Source organism: Miniopterus natalensis, chromosome 5, assembly GCF_054644295.1.
Source record: "Miniopterus natalensis isolate mMinNat1 chromosome 5, mMinNat1.hap1, whole genome shotgun sequence".
Lineage (NCBI taxonomy): Eukaryota > Metazoa > Chordata > Mammalia > Chiroptera > Miniopteridae > Miniopterus > Miniopterus natalensis.
Window position 1 is genome coordinate 55,114,463 of NC_142085.1, and position 19,520 is coordinate 55,133,982.

The 19,520-nt window shown below is 35.2% G+C and overlaps 1 protein-coding gene across 3 annotated transcripts in view; it reads right to left on the bottom strand.

Annotated features, from left to right (window-relative positions):
- Window positions 1-210: 210 nt before the first annotated feature.
- The window catches only part of ATG5 (autophagy related 5), a 97,611-nt gene continuing 78,301 nt past the window's right edge, over window positions 211-19,520 (bottom strand). For 2 of the 3 annotated variants that reach the window (XM_016217513.2, XM_016217514.2), the window contains exons 7-8: window positions 16,303-16,420; window positions 211-985 (exon numbers count right to left, since the gene is read on the bottom strand). In XM_016217513.2, the coding sequence (XP_016072999.1) occupies window positions 849-985; window positions 16,303-16,420 (255 nt within the window). In that variant the 3' untranslated portion in view covers window positions 211-848. The remainder of the gene's footprint in view (window positions 986-16,302; window positions 16,421-19,520) is intronic. The other variant, XM_016217515.2, reaches the window with a different exon arrangement.

Consider the following 19,520-nt stretch of genomic DNA (forward strand, 5'->3'; position numbering starts at 1 on the left):
GCAAAGATAAATAACATTATTAATATCTTTAGCATGTAAAGGACACAGATTTTAAAATCGGCAAAAATCGGCAGCTAGAACTCCTAGGAGAGCTCCTGAGACAGGTTATCCTGTGCCGATGACGACCGGTCTCAATGGTAACACGTGAGAGTAAAAACAGTGATCTACTATGCGTGAGTCAAAATACTGGAAAAGTGACAAAACTGTATGTTATTAAATGACAAAACATATTTCGAAGCTTTATTTAAAAATCTCTCACTGTTCATTATCAAAGTTACAAGATTGTTTGCATACCAATAGACAGACTGTAAACATAGGAAATTTTCATTAAGGAAAGATGGGTTTACTGTAATTTGATCTTTTACAAAAAATTGCTGCAAGTTATTGATAACAGAATTTCTCTTTTACTTTCTTAAGTCTAATTCTCTTGAAAATTAAACCAATGTTTCCACTCCCTCGAGCTAAAGTTCAACCATGGTCACCTTAGGAAATACCCCTGTTTATTTGTTAATCAGAAATACAAACTGAGTGGCACATATTTCCATTTTCTTCTTAGGCCAAAGGTTTCGGCTTCATTGTATTTTACAAGAAAACAGAAGACTTGCAGTGGTCCTGTAAAGTCTTTCCTGTCGCAGCTGAGGTTTAATGACGGCAGTGGAGGAAAGCAGTGGTGATGCAAAGCAAGACCAGCCCCAGTGCCCTTATCAGACAGGGAATCTTTTTCCTGTTTGGCTTGCAGCAGGGTTTCTGGTCAGGTTGCCTCCACCAAACCTGACTGAAGCAGAAGGGTGACATGCTCTGGTAAATCCTGTGTAAGGGCGATTCTGTTCAAGCAAGTAGTCGATCCTTCAATCTGTTGGTTGTGGGATGATACTAATATGGAGAAAATTATCCGGGTAGCTCAGATGTTCACTCAGCCACTGTAGAGGTGTTTCCAACATTGGCTCAATTCCATGAATCATCACTTGATTCTTTTTTCCCCCATCTATTCCAAGAAAGAAATCCAATAATAATCAATACGACTCAAAACAGTTGAAGGAAAAATAATCTGCCTTTTAAGAGTCCTTAGTGAATTAGATGGATTTTACAGCTTCAACAGATTAAACCTGGTCTGTCCCCTCAGCAGGAAATGTGGACATGGAGAAAGTTGAAATGTTGCAATATGTATCACCCAAAACAGAAACCTGAGAGTTACAATGAATTCTGATAAAAAAATTCTGTTGCTCTATGTGAAAGTATTCATTCTTTCTTAATTACTGTGCTTACCTAAGATTGACGTTAATGAAACTATAGTGGAGAAAACAGCCCACTGTACCCACTGACCAAAACTTATTTTAGCTGTGCATTAAAAACTGTACTACATGGCAATTAAAAATCGTGGGTCTAAGAAGTAGGTCAATACAAATTAAAAAAAATAAAATAGGTATGTGAGTAGAAATCATCAAGAATAAGATCTATTTAGGAATAAAACAGATGGGAGCTGCAGGTTAATTTTCAGTAAAGTTGTTCAAATATCTGTCAGGAAGTTTCAGAGACATTATTAGGATAAGAGTTCAAGTTTCCATGAGAAGGAACTACGAGTCTGTCGCAGGGATTTGTTTTAGAGTCACGAAACCTGATTGACTCTCGTCAACACCCATTCACTAATTAAAAGGGTGCAGCAATTCATACTTTTCTTTTAAATTCCAATTTCATTACAAATGAAATTAAGGTTAGTTTTGCTTCTTTTATGGTTTTGGTATGATGTGCTGACAATCTTTAAAGTAAACAGAAACACCTAGGAAAGCAAAGAAAGCAAAACCATATATCTCTTTTGGAAGAAAAAAAAAGAAACTTTGCATCACTCCTTTAGCACAATTCTTGGTTTGTCTCTTTTAGCCTCTTCAAAATACAATGTCTAAACCTCTCAGCTTCCTGGAGAGAGAAGACAAGGAAACAGGGAATTCATGGAACCACATGAGAGGGAAATACCCTATTTTCTCCTCTTTTTTCTCTGTTCAAAATAACTTTTGCATCTCTAGTGCTCTAATGTCTAGGCAAAATGGGCTGATGATGTATGGTGATAATGGCTTGGCTGGCACCTGAAACAAGAGACCTTTTAACAAAATATTTAAACTTCCTGTTAGAAGCAGCACAGTCCTGGGAAGTTACAGTCAACAGACTGACAATACGAGAGGACACAAAAACACTACAGAGAATTGCTAGAAGAATGCCCCCAAAACCACCCTTAAACACACTATCAATCCCTGAAACAGTCAAATAAAAGTTCCAAACAAACCCCTGAATCACTGTGTCATAGTTTAAAACAATTTTGGGCCCGGTCGGGTGTGGCTCAGCGGTTGAGCGCTGACCTAGGATCCAGGCGATCGGGGTTCGATTCCCGGTCGGGGCATATGCCCGGGTTGCGGGCTCGATCAATGACTCTCTCATCATTGGTGTTTCTATCTCTCCTTCTCCCTCTCCTGTCCTCTCTCTGAAATCAATAAAGATATATTTAAAAAAAAAAAATTTTGGATTAAAGACATCACCTCAAAATACTACCACACCAACCTAAAAAATGCTTTCATTGTTTTGTCTGCCAATCTTCGTTGTATCTATACATGCATTTTGCACAGTTGTGATCAGTGTTAACACAATGATTGGTTTTCGTAATGATGAGTAAGTATCATCTATAAATAAAGCTATATACAGAATACTATAGAAAGCAGGGTATTAGTACTCTGAGAACACTGAAAACGTTGGTATTCAAATGGATAAGCCCTCCGCTATCTGGAATGATTCACGCTTCGTAAATTCTAGATTGCCAAACTTTACTGTATTAAATCTTTCTTAGAATATTTGAAAACATTTCCGGTGTAGTTCTCTTTATATTCTTATTATATATTTCTTTGAAATATCTTAATATTCTCAGAATCTTCCTCCTACTTAGCACTGAGTCAAAAAATGAAAGAGCAGTGGTGTAAGAGTAAAAGTTCCTTATCTGTAAGGTTTTTCCTTAAACCAGTCACTTTTGGATATTCTGAAACCTAGTAGAAGAAACAAGTCACAACTCAGTATCCAAAATACTGTGCCTCAAGTATTTAAATGTGGGAGGAAATATAATATGGCCCACTCATGCATAGCGTGTTTGAAAGGTGAAAGACAAACCCTGTTACACAAGAGGATACTGGGAGTTAAAGTTGTACAACAGAAGCTGGAGAACATAAGCATGATCCAAACACTGTATAACAAACTCAATAAATCACATAATCACAAACCTGAATAGGCAGCACTGATTCTCTGCTTTAAATTGGGGTCACTTTTAATCTACAACATGAAAGTGTCACTAACTAAATTAAGACAACGAAGGAAGCGGATCTAGAACTGTCATGTCCCTCAACATAACAGTTTAAAATTTCAAATACATTATTTGGTCACAGCCTACATTTGTCCAAACATGTCACCTGTGTAGAATCTTTTTTGTTTTCTGACTTCCTCCAGAAACACACTGTCACAGAGGGATTCTTAGAGTGGTGCAGCAATTCTCCTGGTAACAGTAACTTCAGAGTCTCTCATTCATCACTGTATCTCCAGTGCCTAGCACAGGGCCTGACACTTAGTAACTTTAGTCTGTAAATGTTTTCAGGGCTTGGATAACTTGGCTGCTGGTAAAACACACTGCCAAAATTAATTTTTTGAAAATAGCTTTTGATGGCTAGCATGACTATATAGAAGAGCCCTACCTGTAAAGACTGTTTTGCTTATTAAAACAACAAAAAGTCAAAATGTTTCCAGATAAGCCAAGTACATTTGCTATCACCTAAACTCATGCTACCATAAATAACAACATAGCATGACGGTATTATTGGGACAGGGAGAAAGGTCCCCTTAGCCCTTCAGTTCTTCAGGCTGGCTGAAAAATACAAACAACATACAGATTAACATAAGAAAATAAAAATTTTAATACATGTGCATAGGGAATTCACATAAGCATGAAGACTCCAAAAACAGCGAGGCAATACTGGGTATATATGACATTTTTGGGCAAAAGAGAAAAGGGGGGACAGGGTACTAGATTTCAGAAGTAAGAATGGGCAATTTATCGTAGTTGAAGTACAAGGCAGCAAATTCTTGTTAGGCAACTCAGAAACGACAGGAACACAAAGGTGGGGCGGGGGGTTGTATCTAGCCTAACTTGCCTGGTCTTCCTGGCTAATGCTAGAGTCAAAATTCTTAAGGTGATTAAGTCAAGTCTCCCTTCCTAAAGTAGGAATCTAAGAAAAAGGGGAAGTAAAAAACTCTTCCTGAGTGTGTTGGATTTTAAATGATTTCAGTCTGAAATAATCTGCATGCAGGGTGGCACATTTTGGGGATGCTTGCTCCCGACCCCCACAATACATTCTGGTAACATCAGAAAGAACAAAATGGAGCGGTGAAAAATCAGCAGATGTTTCTTTCCTAACAGTAGAAAGGAAACACTTGATGATACTGCTAAAGCAAATCATGTTTTTGGTAAATATGTCTTTGTGTTTCAAAATGCGAATCTAGAATTTAATACTTGGGGATAAGAAATATGTCACTACAAAGCAAATGACTCAGGAGAAAAATGTTACTCCACACTTCACCCACTCAGATTTTTTTAGAAGTTAGTTTGATGCTTTAAAGTAGGCAAACACTGAGACAGTAATTAAGTGAACTGGTTCTATATGAAATTCTCTCATACAGGGCACTTTTTGGATATAACTTCAATTTTCATATAATTTCGAACATACAGAAAAGTTGCAAGAATAGTATAAGAAATTCCTCTTCTTTCATCAGTTGTTTACATTTTGCTCCATTTGCTTTATCATTCTGTGTATATGTAATTACTTTCTGAATCATCTGAGAGTAAATTAGAAACACTAAGCTCATTGCCCCTAAGTATTTTAGTGTGTACTTTCTATTATCAAAATTAAAACATTTTACCACTGATACTGAAGGGGACAAAGGTTAGCCACCCTAATATTGCTTTCTGGGATGTTGATTTTAGGCTGGTTATTAAGAAACAAGACTCAGGCCCTGGGGTGTGGATCAGGTGGGTGGGCATCATCCCATCACCAAAGGGTCACAGGTCTGATTCCGGGTCAGGGCACATTGCCCAGGTTTCAGGCTCAATCTCAGGCAGAAGGTACCCAATGGATGTTCCACTCTCACATTGATGTTTCTCTCTCTCTCTCTCCCTTCCTCTCTTTAAAAATCAATAAAAAGATAGAGAAAAAAACAAGACTCAGAAAGAACGTCTGGCCCTCCCCTTTCCAGCCCAACAGATTCAGTTGGAAAGACCTGTTTGGGGAAGGAATTCTCAGCATATTCGCCTTATCCTAACATGATTTATGTATGACAGGTAGGAAGACTCCAAGCAGAGACCCCCCACCATGGTCCTATTGTTTTCTGAGCTGCCTAGCACGAACATATTTGGCACTTTCTTGCTACCTATAAATTATCCATTTTCACTTTTAAAATCTAAGACCACCTCTCCCCCTTTGCTCTTTTGTCCAAAGTGACATATAGACACAAACTTGCCTCAATGTCTTTGGAATTTTCATGCTTATGTGAATTTCCTGTTTGCACATATTAAATTTTGAGTTTCTCCTGTTAATCTGCTGTATGTCATTTGAATTACTAGCACAGCTAGAAGAACTTAGAAGGTGAGAGGAAAAGTATTTCTTGTAGCCCCACAATATAATACTATTATGTAATAATTTCAAATTTTATCAACAATCCCAATTATTTTTACTCCAGTCCAGGATCTAGTCTAGGAATCATACGTTGCATTTAATTTTCACTTTTCTATACTCTGGATAGTTTTTAGCATTTTATAACCTTGACAGCTTTGAAGAGCACATGTCATTATTTTGTAAAATGTCAACAGCAAATATTTAAAAAATTATCACCTGAGAATGTGTATTTATTGATTTTTAGAGAGAGAGGAAGGGGGAGAGAAAAACACTGATCAGTTGCCTCCCATGTGCATCCCAACCAGGGATTGAACCTGAAACGTAGGTATGCACCCTGATAGGGAATCAAACCTGCGATTTTTGGTGTTTGGGATGATGCTCCAACCAACTGAGCCACCTGGCCAGGGTTCCACACAGCAATTTTAAAAACTATTTTAATTAATCTTCTAAATATAAAAATAGTCATTCATAAATCCTTTGGGTTTGTGACTTAAGGAAAAGGGTAGAAACAAATGTCTAAGGCATGTATTTTCTTTAGGTGCAGATGGAGCTCAATTCACATAAAGATCATATATCAACACAGAGACTATCAGAATAAAGTTTCATTTCTTATATGTATCTCACTTGTAAGTCCAAGTATTATAAAATAATATAACTTCGTATCATCACCAACAGCCTGATAAAAACAAATTCAATTCTGAGCTAGCATCTACGTTATGGTATTTTTGGTTTTTTTTAATCCTCACCTGAGGATATGTTTCTTTTTTAAATTGATTTTTAGAGAAAAGGGGGGGAGGGAGGGGGAGGAAAGAGAGAAACATCGATGTGTGTGAGAGAGACACCGATGTGAGAGAGAAAAATTGATCATTTGCCTCTCGCACCCACCCTGACCTGGGATCAAACCCACAACCTTGGTATTGGCCCTGAGTGGGAGTCAAACCCACAACCCTTTGGTGCACGGGATGATGCTCCAGCCAACTGAGCTACCTGGCCAGGTCTATATGAGACTTCTATGCCTGGACAGGAAAGCACTTCCTTTAAATTTCAAATTGCAACACTAGTTTCAAATTAAGAGGCCAATCACCTAACCTTCTGAAGTCTGCTTCGTCTCAGTGTGGATAAAGAATTCTAACATCAGGGCTGCATGAAGGATTAAGTGGAATATCCAAGCACAGAACTCAGCAAAGGGTTTGGACATGGTAGGTATTCAAGAGTGAGTGACTTTCTTCCTCATTCTTCCCTCCTGCTCACTCTCTAAAATATAAGTGTCAAATATATTACTAATAGTTAGTGAAGACCTAAGATCAGCTTTTGAAAAGTCATGGGTTGGTAACCAGTGAACAATCACTGTAATTCTCTTCCTGAACACACATTTATGAGAATAATTGTTTTACTACTAACACGCAAAGGCTATGAGCGTCTGGCCTCATGTTAATATACACTCCGCATATTATTATGCAGTGTGGCACATGAATTTTATGACTGTGTTAAGACAAAAAAAGAATGACAGCAACAAAAATCCAAAGACTCAATCATTATGCAAACACCGGAATGAATAACATTTTTAAAAATTCCTCAAGTGCTGTAAACCCACTGGATTAAGCTGGCAGTGCTCTCAACACGGATATTCAGAGAGTACATCATGGCAAGTCACATGAGCCCTATTGTGCTATGATTATGTTGCTTAATAGGCCTTGGTAAGGTTCTTATTCTTTTAAAAGATGAAAACATTCTTGGGGGGAGGGGGATGACTTCTAAAATCTTTGTTATACATTTTTAAAATATTTGAGAACTCACAATATGTGATGAATCTGTCTTTGGGAGATTTCTATTAACAATGGCTCATAGCCTCCCCCATCCCAATCTACATTTTAATCCTTATTTTTTAGCTGTTTTTCAACAAGGAATATGACCTAAATATCTTTAAAAACAGGTCACTTGAGTCTAGAGAGGCGTAAGTTTCATTCTTACCGTTAATAAGTAAACTAAATATGTGAAATCTCTGAATTTAAAGGAAGCTAAAGAAATGGCTAGTATGTCTTCATGGGAAAATGATTTTAATCAGAAAATTTCAGTTTAAATAAAGAACTTTCTTTTTTAGTTCACACTCATGAATATGGAATAATAGAAATCTAACACCATACACTGTAGCTATGTTTTTAGCTTTGTGGCTTCACATTTACATTTTATAATTCAGCAGAAAATGACTTGATTTGCTCTTTTGAAATGTGTGATGCTGAAGGTAAAACTTCTAAATAATACTGAACACTTGTGAAAAAGTTTTAAACAAATAAAGAGATGAGCCATTTGATTACCAATGGTCTGAACAATTTTGTTCAGTCTGACAAATTCTTTAACCTCTGATATGTTCATTAGTAAAACGCCAACTAATTGAATCCATCGACATGAAAAACCACAGGCTGAAATCTGAAGTGCATACATCATGTTGAAGGATTCTGACTCAGCCTCAGCGGTAATAGTCAGTGAGGTCAGGTCAAAGAGGGTTAAACCCAGCCAGGATACAGCCAAAGGAGTACATCAAACGCGGATTTTAAAAGGGCAATTAATCTTAGACAGAAATGCTTCCTGGGGAATGAGGTCTCAATCTTAAGAGCACACTACATGATGTAGCAGTAAAAATGAACATATACAAGCTTACGGAGCTTTTATCCTATGATCACAAACAGAAGGAGAGTGCTGTTTATCAGAGAAATACAAACCCATTTAAAAATACTTACATTAACTTCTTCCGGATCTATACTCACTTAGCAGTACAGGTCTTAATGAACATATTATATCACAGTTAATATGTACCACATATCTCTTTCTATGTATAAATTTTATATATTTAAAAAAATTATTTCTGCCTATGATATTCCCAGAGCCTTGACTCTTAACATTTTATACATGATTTTCAAAACATGGCCATGTTAATTCTTTCATTGACTTTCGCTTATATCTTTATATTTCTTAATGAGGACATAAACCAAAATTCAAACTAAAAAACAATCCCATATAATTAGTTATATTATAAATAGGGCACTATATTAAATTAAGTGATTGTAAGGCCATTTAAATAAACTAAAAGCCTCCTGACAATAAAATAAAAATGTGGTAAAAGTTAGAAATTAAAACTTGCTCATTTACCCCTGCCAAACAACTCTGAAATACAGGTTCAAATGTTTTGATCTGCTTCCATAAAATGACCCAGTAATTCTAGTTGGACATAATAGGGCCCATTAATATTTGTCAAGTATGAATAACAGAATAGCTCAGAATTGGTTCATTTAAAATATAGGCGACAGTTACACAGTTCATATATGGCCAGACTGAGGTTGCACAGGACTTATTTTAATGAAGAGATGACTAGCTTTTAATAGTCTGCATGTGTTACTATTTTGTTAAGGGAATTTTGTTTTCTAGCGCTAAAGATGAAATATTAATTGTGCAAGTGTCTGTTCCCACTTCGAAAAAGTCATGTTAATTGATTTAACTTCTTGAGATTTAGGTAAAGAACAACATTGAGGGAAATCAGAAGCATGTTCTTGACAGGTCTAGTAATCTCACCTTTATTAACGGAGAATAACAAAAATAATCCGTTTATTACTTCTTTGATTTTAGAAGACATATGTCAATGGATTAACTCACTAACAGATTCTAGATCAACATTAATCCATGTTACCCAGGCATTGGGACAAAGAACGGAGATGGAGGGAAAGTAAAACAATTAAGGCAAAGAATTTGACTCATTTTGCTTTAGAATTTGGTGGAATAATGATAAATTCAAGAAAAAAGATATAATTATCAAGTTAAAACTGAGCCTAACAAATTGCTTTTGTCCAAACTGGAGTACAGAAGATCTTCGCTCCTGAGGGCTACATTTGAAAAACTTTTTGAATTCCCACCGTGAATAACACTGTAACATTTTTTTAAACATAAAATATACATCCAATGAGAAAGAAAAAACGAAGAGCAGAGTGTGTTAGTATGAGACTGAAAGGGCAAGGCTCCCATTAGAGTCCAGTGACCCAGTTCCGCATGTTGGGCTCACAGTATCTCAGCAAAATTACAAAAGGGCCTTCTTCTGGGACCTTCTTGTGAATAGCTAGAACCTTCAAATAAATGTGTGTTCTGCTGCTTAGTCTTCAATGAAAAACTTTCACTAGCAGCAACATTTTCAGACCTCTAGCCTTAAGATTTTCTTTTTAATATATTTTAACAAGTAAATGATAACAGAGCTGGCCACAGTGACTATTTAATTTCTAAAAAAAGTAACTATCAGTGGCATGGAACTCTTGCCACAATCTAAACTATAAGAAGTTACAGTATCAGCTCACAATTCAGAGTTCACTATATATTTACACATCTGTACATAGGCTGAACATCAAGTATTTGTCTCTGCAGAGTAGGTTTATCAAAACACCATAAGAAAAAAACATTTATTTGTGAAAAAAATATTACCAAAATAATACAAAAACACCACCAAAAAGCTAACTGTAAAACCCTAGAATAATATTATTATAAAAATCATTTAAACAAACTTTTCATTCATTTAAATCCATCCTCTGAGGCAGGTACTAGCAAGTATTCTCATTTTATAGAATAAGAAACATTAAAGGAAAAAAAAGAACCACTACTGAAATAATGTTCCAAATTAAAAACTGTGTAGATACACAAAGAAATATTAGAATGAAAACAAATTCTAAGTGAGTGAAAAAAGAATTACTGAAATTGTAAAGGCATTATTATTCTTACTTCTGAACCCTAATTCTGATGAAGTTTGGGGGTTTGTAGGTTTTGCATTTTGGTGTTATGAAATGCCACCTTTTTAGGGGACAGTGCCACCATTCTAACAAAAATGACTACTGCTGGTTCAGACTTCAACTGGAAGGATCTGCCTTGGATGAATAAAATGAGATTTAGATATTTCTTTGCTCTAATTGCTTTCTCTCTAAAAAAATTTATTATAACCCCAAACAGTTAACTCACTTTATAAACACAAGCTAGCCATATTATAGAGCAAAGGAGGAAAAAATATGAATACATTATCTTTTCTTAATTTTTGTAAAAACCATTCTGTGGTTTCTCATAAAGCATATAAAAAATAAAGCAATATAAATTTAAGTTAGAATGCCTAAATGGGGCATTATGACTCCCCTAGTCTAAAGTTGTTAAAATTATCTTCCAATGTACAAATTAAGCAAAAAAATAGATAAAACTTAAGTCCCTTAGTTCCTCAGTACTTTTCCCACATTTCTGACCTCACTGAAAAATTTCTGCATATTTATGAGATAAGTAGAAAACTATGGCTAGTCCTTCAGCAAATAGGGACATTTTTGACCAAACAGTACCCCTTAACTAGCCCCTGGATAGCTGGTGAAGGATTCTACCTCTACAGTGGTCATGTGGTATATGATCTAGCCCCTCCTTTTCATCTAATTTCTGCTCACCTTTTAGGACTTATCTCAGTCTTCACTATCTACTCCAGAATGGATAAAACAGGAATTCTAGATGCTTCCTACTATTCTCTGCATATCTCTAGTCCTGTACATACCAATCTGTACATCTTTCTGTCCACTCCAAATGGACCAAAGTTTCTTAAATGTAGGGACTATGTCTTACACATCTTATTATCCCCAGTGCCAGAAGACAGCTGACACAAAGAAATTTAATGATGAATAATGAAATCTACAACATCAACTGGAAACCAAAAATTAAAAATGGTTAGGAAGGGACTCAAAGTAAATAAGGTCCCAGGAAGCAGGACAGAAATGGAAATGAAAAAAGGCAAGTGGCTACAGGATTGCACTTGTTGGAAAGAGAGATGCAGGAATCCTTACTAATTTGCCATGGAATGTAAGCTTTTCCTTACACATATGCTCCATTTGTAAAATATCCATATGAATTCAGGATTAAAACAGCCTGTCACAGAGAACTCATCAACTGGACCTTTGAAATAAGTTTATAAAGCACAGATAGACACTTTTATTCTCCTGAGCCTAACCTACTAGGTTTTTATACATTACAATTAGAAAACTGGGAAATGAAATGATTGGGCAAAGCTTTAGGTGTTCTGCGTTCTCCCGAGTAAAAGAATAAAAGCTATGGGTCTTAACTTTTGTTGGTTTTATTCTGGTATGTTGTTTTTAGTGAAGAAAAAAAATATTTCACTTCACGTCTGGTACAGAAGCTTAGCTCTGAGTCATTTTAACTAAAGCTGACACCACAGAAAAAATTTACCTGAGCTCACCTTTGATTACTTCCTGTTACCTCTAACTTGGATAACTCCTCTAGCCACTTATAAAACAACAAAAAGAAACACACAAAGCATAATTAGTTACTCCACAAGAACAATGACCTAAAACACGTCTTCATAATTCTTAGTAATTCTACCTTCATGTGATGAAATAAAGATAAAATTCTTCATGCATGAATCACTTCTTTTAAGGAGTAGTAGACAATGGTGCCACATAAGTTTTATGCAGTACTTTCTCTATCATGTGGTGACAACCAGTTCTTATCCAAACACACCCAATCTTAAAGTCTCGCTTTCAGCCTAAGTTGGGTGCAGATGTTTCAAAATGCTTCATGTTTGACACTGCCACAGGCATACTGAACCAGACAGTAAACAATTCTTAACTGAAATAGTGACCTGTTTTGAATATTTCCCACAGGTCCTGAAATGACAGTTATTTTCCAATATGAGGCGACAAAAGAAAGAGGCAAATAAAAGTTTTTCCAGATACTCGTGTTAGAAATGTGGCATCCTCCTGGTAGGAAAGGTACAATCAAAAGAACCTCAAGAGTTTAAGTGCTATTTATAGCATTTCAATGATGTCTGTATATGGGGGGGGGGGTGTGTGTGCGCGCGCGAGCGTGCGCGTCCCCATCAATATAAGTACGTGACAATTTGGGTGGAAAGAACACTGTCGCACAAAGATATCCACCAATAGCATCTGAATAACACCTAAAAGGCAAGTTTGTGGATTAAAGTTATGAGTGGCTACCTCACCACACCCCCTTCAAAAAAAATACATGGGAGGTCACCCTGTATATTCTTTAGAAATAGATGTAAATATAGGACATGCTAAAAAATTTAGAAGAGAATAAAGAATCTTTAAAAGACTAAAAGGCCTCACAAATGTGTGTGCGGTTCTTACGCAGGGCCACGCTCGCCTTGCATGTACTGTGATCTGGGTGCAGGGTGGCAAAAGAGCACAAAGGTGTATTCTGCCAGCCCAAAGCACGTGACTGCTTTTCAAGTAAATGCCTTCATGGCACAGCCACCATTTTAATAAATTCAACAAGAGTGGTCAGAATCATATACAGGAACTCTAAAATAACAAAATGAACAAAATAAATATAGACGTTCAGGTTCCTAAGATCACACCTGGAAATACTATAAAAGAGAACAGCACGTAGGTGAGATTAGATACCAAACACAAAACATAAAATAAAGAAGTAAGATAAGGCAAACATTTCAGAATGTTAACTTAAACTAAACAAAAGGGTTGAAAATGTGAAAACGAAAATAAATGGTAGCACAGTAAAGTGGAAAAAACCAATGAACCAGGAGTTAAAGATCTGAGTTCTAAACCTAGTTCTGCAATTAAGTAGCTAAGAGACTTCTAGCAAATCATCTAAAATAAAAAGAATGACCAAGTAACTCTAAGATTCTTTAAAGATATCAAACACAAAACTAACATCCAGCCAATTTCTTCCTGTTCTTCCCTAGGAAGTTTCCTTGCATCATTCTGTGTATTTGTTGATAAGTGTGCTGCTGGTTGGGGGATAGATCATTACAGTATAACAGTTTTCTTCCAAAGTTGAGTTTCATTTTAATATTCTCACTCAATAGTGAAGGATCTTATAAAGAAGTATTATTTTAAATGACACAATATTTTGAAGGCAGATTGTCAAAAAAATCTAAGAAAATAAAAATAAGGTAGCCATTTGAATATCAAGCTATAGCTTAAATTTCAATTACTCTTAATTGATAAAGGCATTTTTTTTTACAATGTTCTTTAAAATACTACAAATTACTCAAGAGAAAAAAATACAGTGCAGACAAATGAATAATTGAAAGCCAATGTTTGCAGTGGGGGTAAGTAGGAGGCCCATGTCCCATCTCTGTTAGCAATAAAAATGATTAATCTCTTAATTATACTTCAAATGGAAAAACTAGTCTATATTCTCAAATCTTCAAGAAAGTAGCAAAACAGACATGAAATAGTTTTTGTTTGTTTTTTAAAAATAAACTCTTACAGCATGGAACACATAAACTGGAACAGTAAGTATTCCTAAATCAATACCAGTTACTGAGAATAGCCCAGTCAAAATTTCTGTAACTTGACTTCAAAAATTAAAAAAGCCTATTTAATTACCCCTGTAAGAATATACAGAAAAATGGCATACTGGTTATCTTTGCAGAGGGGAACTGGGTTAGGAATTGGCGAATAAAAGTTGTAAAAGAACTTTTCTCTAAATTCCTGTAAATACATTTTGATTTTAGAATATATAAATGTATTATTATCTATTAGATAATTTTTAAATTACTAACTGAATACAATACATAAAAATCTTCATCAAACTTAAATACTTTACTCTTCTAAAGAAAAAAAACCACAAGACCCATAATAGGAGAAAATTGTAAATCATGTCTGATATACATCCAGAATATATAAATAACTATCAAAACTCACTAATAAGAAGACAAATAATCTATAAAAATTTGAGAAAAGCATTTGAATATATCCAGGAATAATAATAAGCACATGAAAACACACTCAACATCATTAATCATTAGGAAAATAAAAACTAAAACCACCATGAGATACCACTACACAAGCACTAGGATGGCTGTAATAACACAAAAAGTATATGTTTGTGAGAATGTGAAGAAACTGGAACCTGCATATATTGCTGGCAGGACTGTAAAATGGGCAGCCACTTTGGGAAAGTTTAGCAGTTCTTAAAAAGTGTAACACAAACTACCATACTACCCAACCATTCCACTCCTAGGGATCTATCTACCCAAGAAAAATGAAAACATAGGTCCACACAGTGATCTATGTATGCACACGTTCATAGGAGCATTATTCATAAAAGTGAAAAGGTGGAAACAATCCAAGTGCCTATCAATTGGTGAATGAATAAAATATAATATATATACCCAATGGACTACTATTCAGCAATAAAAAGGAAGAAACTACTGAATATGCTACAAATTGGATGAAACCAAAAACATTATGCTAAGTGAAAAAAACAAGTTTCCATTTTGTATGACTCCATTTATGTGAAATATCCAAAACAGGCAAACTGCAGATAACAAGCAGACGAACAGTTGTCTACAATTGGCAGTGGGAGCACAGATTAGCTGCAAACAAGCACAATGGAACTATTGATGTGATAGGAATGTTCTGAAACTAGACTGCAGTGATGACTACTCAATAAATTTATTAAAAATAATTAAACTCCCAGGAAATTATTTAATTGAAACTCTTACTGAAAACTAAAATTACACAGCAACAAAACAGATTAAGATTTGAAGATAGTATTATAATCAACTTAATGTTAATTATGCTATGACTTAATGATCATAAATAATGTTTCAGGTTAATGACACAAAGAAAAAATTCAGTAACTGTAATTTTGAGTAAACAACACCAGCATTAGAAATATGAGAACATGTAAGGCACCATCAAAAACCTTGACTATGTGGTCTAGTAGAGTACAGTGACAGCAAGACCTAATAATGTATTTATAAACTCTTAAACCAATAAAGTCTGTTCAATTTCAATAATTCTGAATAGTGGTCAATGATATATATTTTTTAAAATATATCTTTACTGATTTCAGAGAGAGGAAAGAAGAGGGAGATAAAGAGAGATAGAAACATCAATGATGAGAGAGTCATTGATCGGCCGCCCCCTGCATGCCCCGACTGGGGATCGAGCCCACAACCCGGGCGTGTGCCCTGACCGGGAATTGAACCCCAATCACCTGGATCCTAGGTCGATGCTCAACCGCTGAGCAACATCCGGCCAGGCGATTTTTTTTTTAAATCAATCTTTCCTGGTACTGGTTCTGTTGGTATTTTAGATGCCCCTTCCCCCCGCCAAACTGAACCTTTGTGTGACTTAGAAGTGCTAGATACACACAGGAATGCCAGGAAAGGCAAGCATATTTGATTAAGAAAAACAAAGGTAAGATATTTTATTTTACTACCTCTTATTCCTTTAGAATGAAGAAACACAGTGGATGATTAAAAACAGTATTTACCATAATATTTACCAGAACTGAATTTACAAATGAGAGAGAACCAGGACACCAAATATGTGATAAGAGGATAATTTAAGAACAGTGTATTTTATTTTGCCAAAGAAGAGTCAATTCCTTATTTTGTTAGTGTCAATAATTTATAAAATAATAAAGTAAATATTAAGTGCTTTGGTTTCAAAAGGTTCTTCCCTACAAGGTAATGAAAATATCTTCCTGAAGTAACTAGTAAAAGTTATTAGATACCTTTGGATATAAATGCAAACGCTTACATTACCTCAGTAACAAAGAAATGAAAGAAATGTTTTACTGTTGCTAATTATATTACCTTCAGGAGCAATTGCAGAAGGACAAACTTCTTTGAGGAGATCTCCTAATGTGTGCAACTGTCCATCTGTAGCCACAGGACGAAAAAGCTTCTGAATGAAAGGTCGTTCAGTTGTCGTCTATTTGAAAAATGAAGAAAGAATTCAAACAATTAAGTCTCTGTTGCTACAAATTACAAGTTAATAGATCAGAAATGTAAAGCTGGCATTAGATACCTTTGGATATAGTACAATCAGAAGCCATACATCACAAATGTGGTATTATTGTCCAGAATGCTTAACATAAAGTCAAGTAAACCTAGTAATGAGAAAACAATCAGACAAACCCAGGATGTGCAACACTCTAAAAACTGGCCTGGACTCTTCAAAAAAGTTTTCAAAGGCAATAAAAAATAAAACAAAACAATACAAAAACATTAAAAGAGCTTGACAAGATATAACAATTAAATACAAAAAATAAACCTTGACTGAATACTGGATTGGGGAAGAACATTTTAAAAATCAGCTATAAAAGACATTTTTGAAATAACTTGGGAAATGAGGAATAAGCATTAGATAATTTTATTGAATTAATGTCAAATTTCTTAGGTGTGATAATGGGGAGGGAAGGGAAGAGAAGGGGAAGGAAATGTAGAAAAATGTTCACTACTGGTGAGTCCAGATGAAGGGTATATATATGGTCTTAGCTGTTCTATTATTTTAACTTCCCTCTATGTTTAAAAGTTTTCAAAATAGCAGATACAGCATTTCTACTGACAAGTGTTTATTAGCACTACGTCATAACTTATTGCTAATAATTTCAATGCTTTATCCACTTTTAAAATTAAGTTTCATTTTCCTAAACTACCTCTACAGGAGCATGTCAGTGATGATGGAAACCTCATCACGACACAGAATGCAGAAGCTCTACAATCAGCCAGTCTACGAAGAGAAGTATTGTTTATGAGCTCTGTGATCTTGCATCCAGTTTCTTAGAAAACTTGGGAAATTCTCTATTTCTTAAGTTTGTTGTGGGAATAATTAAAGAACTGTGCTGAGCACAGAGCAATGTTTTATATTTTATAAGAAAATCGACTCAATTATCTAGCCATTAAAGATAATTTTGCTTTGTTTTGTTTTCTTTTAGCACAGAAGTATACCTCAATTTCTTTGACATAACTGTTACAGATTTGGTTTTAAGTGCAGACACAGACTAAACTGTAAGAAAAAAGAGACATGGTGCAAGCATGTGAGCTACCTTTCCCAACTTTACATTGTGCATTCAGTGGGTATATAATGTTGAAAATAATAGTCCAATAATACATTGAGTGTTTGTGGCAAGTATGAAAGAAAATTTAGAAAACAAAAACCTTGATAATTAATATGCATCAAATATAATACAATTCACTGCAATATTTTAACTCCACTTCTTTAAAAGCATGATTGATATTCTTCAATTTAGGAAACTCATGCTTTTCACACAAGATGAAACTGAGAATAGTATTGTGCAAAATCAAGGATTAACTATGTGAAGATAATAAAGGTTAGGGGCCTTCAGAGAAGAAATAAATGAATAGGGGACTGAAGTAATAATTTAAAATAGCCACCACCCACTTAGGGCTTTCTATGATCCAAGCAATGAAGAGGCTTTTAAGACTTTTTAGCAAAGGAAGTGACATGATGAAAGAGGCTTTTTCTGAAGACTAATGGAAAGCAGCACTGTGTACAATGACTTGGTTAAGAGGTAACATCAGGATGACCGGTGAGAGGCTGTTTGAATAGAGCAAGCCTATGTGATGACAACTGGGACTGGGTAGGTGGAAAAGGAGGGGCAGAACTGTACCCCCAGTTTAAAAAAAAAAAAAGCTAAAATGTATCATCCATAGTCTGATCTGAAAATAATCAGGTTTTAAGCAAAGTCAAAGAAATATTTTCAAGATTCAATCGCCCCCCTACTCAGTGACAAAACTGTGAAATGGTTTAGCTATAATAATGTAATATGTAATAACAATAACATTAAATTTACAATAAAACAATATGCCAAACAGAAAAGGCCAACTAGTCTTAGCTACATTATTAAAATGTAGAAATTCTCCATCCCCGGTCCTAGAAAAACAGCCTATAGTTTCTGTGTACTTCTTTTTCTATTCTCCCCCAAATCTGGGTGATTATAAAAAAAGGTATAAAAATCTTTATAATGAAGTTATTTACTTAAGGGCAGCAGGGAAGCCCCAGCACTATTAACATATTCTGAGTAAATTCTGTAGAATGGTAACCAAGAAAACTCCTATGAAAGTAAAGTGCTGTTTATCATATAACAAAAACATTATTTTTAAAAACGAAGATCCAGCCCTGGCACGTGTGTCTCAGTTGGTTGAGCACTGTTCCATGCACCGAAAGGTCGCCAGTTCAATTCTCAGTCAGGGCACATGACCAGGTTGCAGGTTTGGTCCTGTCGAGATGTGTGCGAAAGACAACCTATTGATGTTTCTCTCTCACATCGATGTTTCTCTCTTTCTCCCCACCCCCCAAAAATCAATAAAAACATATATTTTAAAAAATAAATAAAAGATGAAGAGTCAAATACCCCAATCAAAAATCTAATAAACATTTTGTTTAATACTGATTAATGTGCCTTTAAAAACTTATATATTCTTATCCTTAAAAATTTATTGTTAGAAAAGAGCAATTAAGTGTCTGAGTAAGTCACACCAAATATGGAAAATACTCAATTTCAGGAGTTACACTTAAAACAAAAGCCCTCCACAGACAGATCATACATTCGAGTATAGAGGTTCTGAAAGGCAATGGGAATGGAGGATAAATTCATACAAATTTCTTAACAAATCTCATTAAACCTAAATTGGAGCTAGCAGAGAAGACTAAATGATGTTAGGGAATATTTAAAAGCTATCTTCCTTTTGAATATAGCAAGAATTTTAGAAATACAAAAAGAACATACATTCTTTAAACTCTGATTTAGGATACATGAAAGCAGACAATGCTAACATCCACTGTAATACAAATCTTAGTCTGACAGACAAGAAAGCCACTGTAACAGGAATATAGCCAATACTTACTTAATCTAGCCATTTATTTGTAAATATGCAAACTATTTCAGTGACTCCAAGAAACAGTATTACTCTCTCATGAGAAATAATATGACTTGGTAAAGTCATTTTTGAAACTGCCCCTGTTACATTTGGAATAAAAAACAGGTACTCCCGGCTGGCTGCTCCCT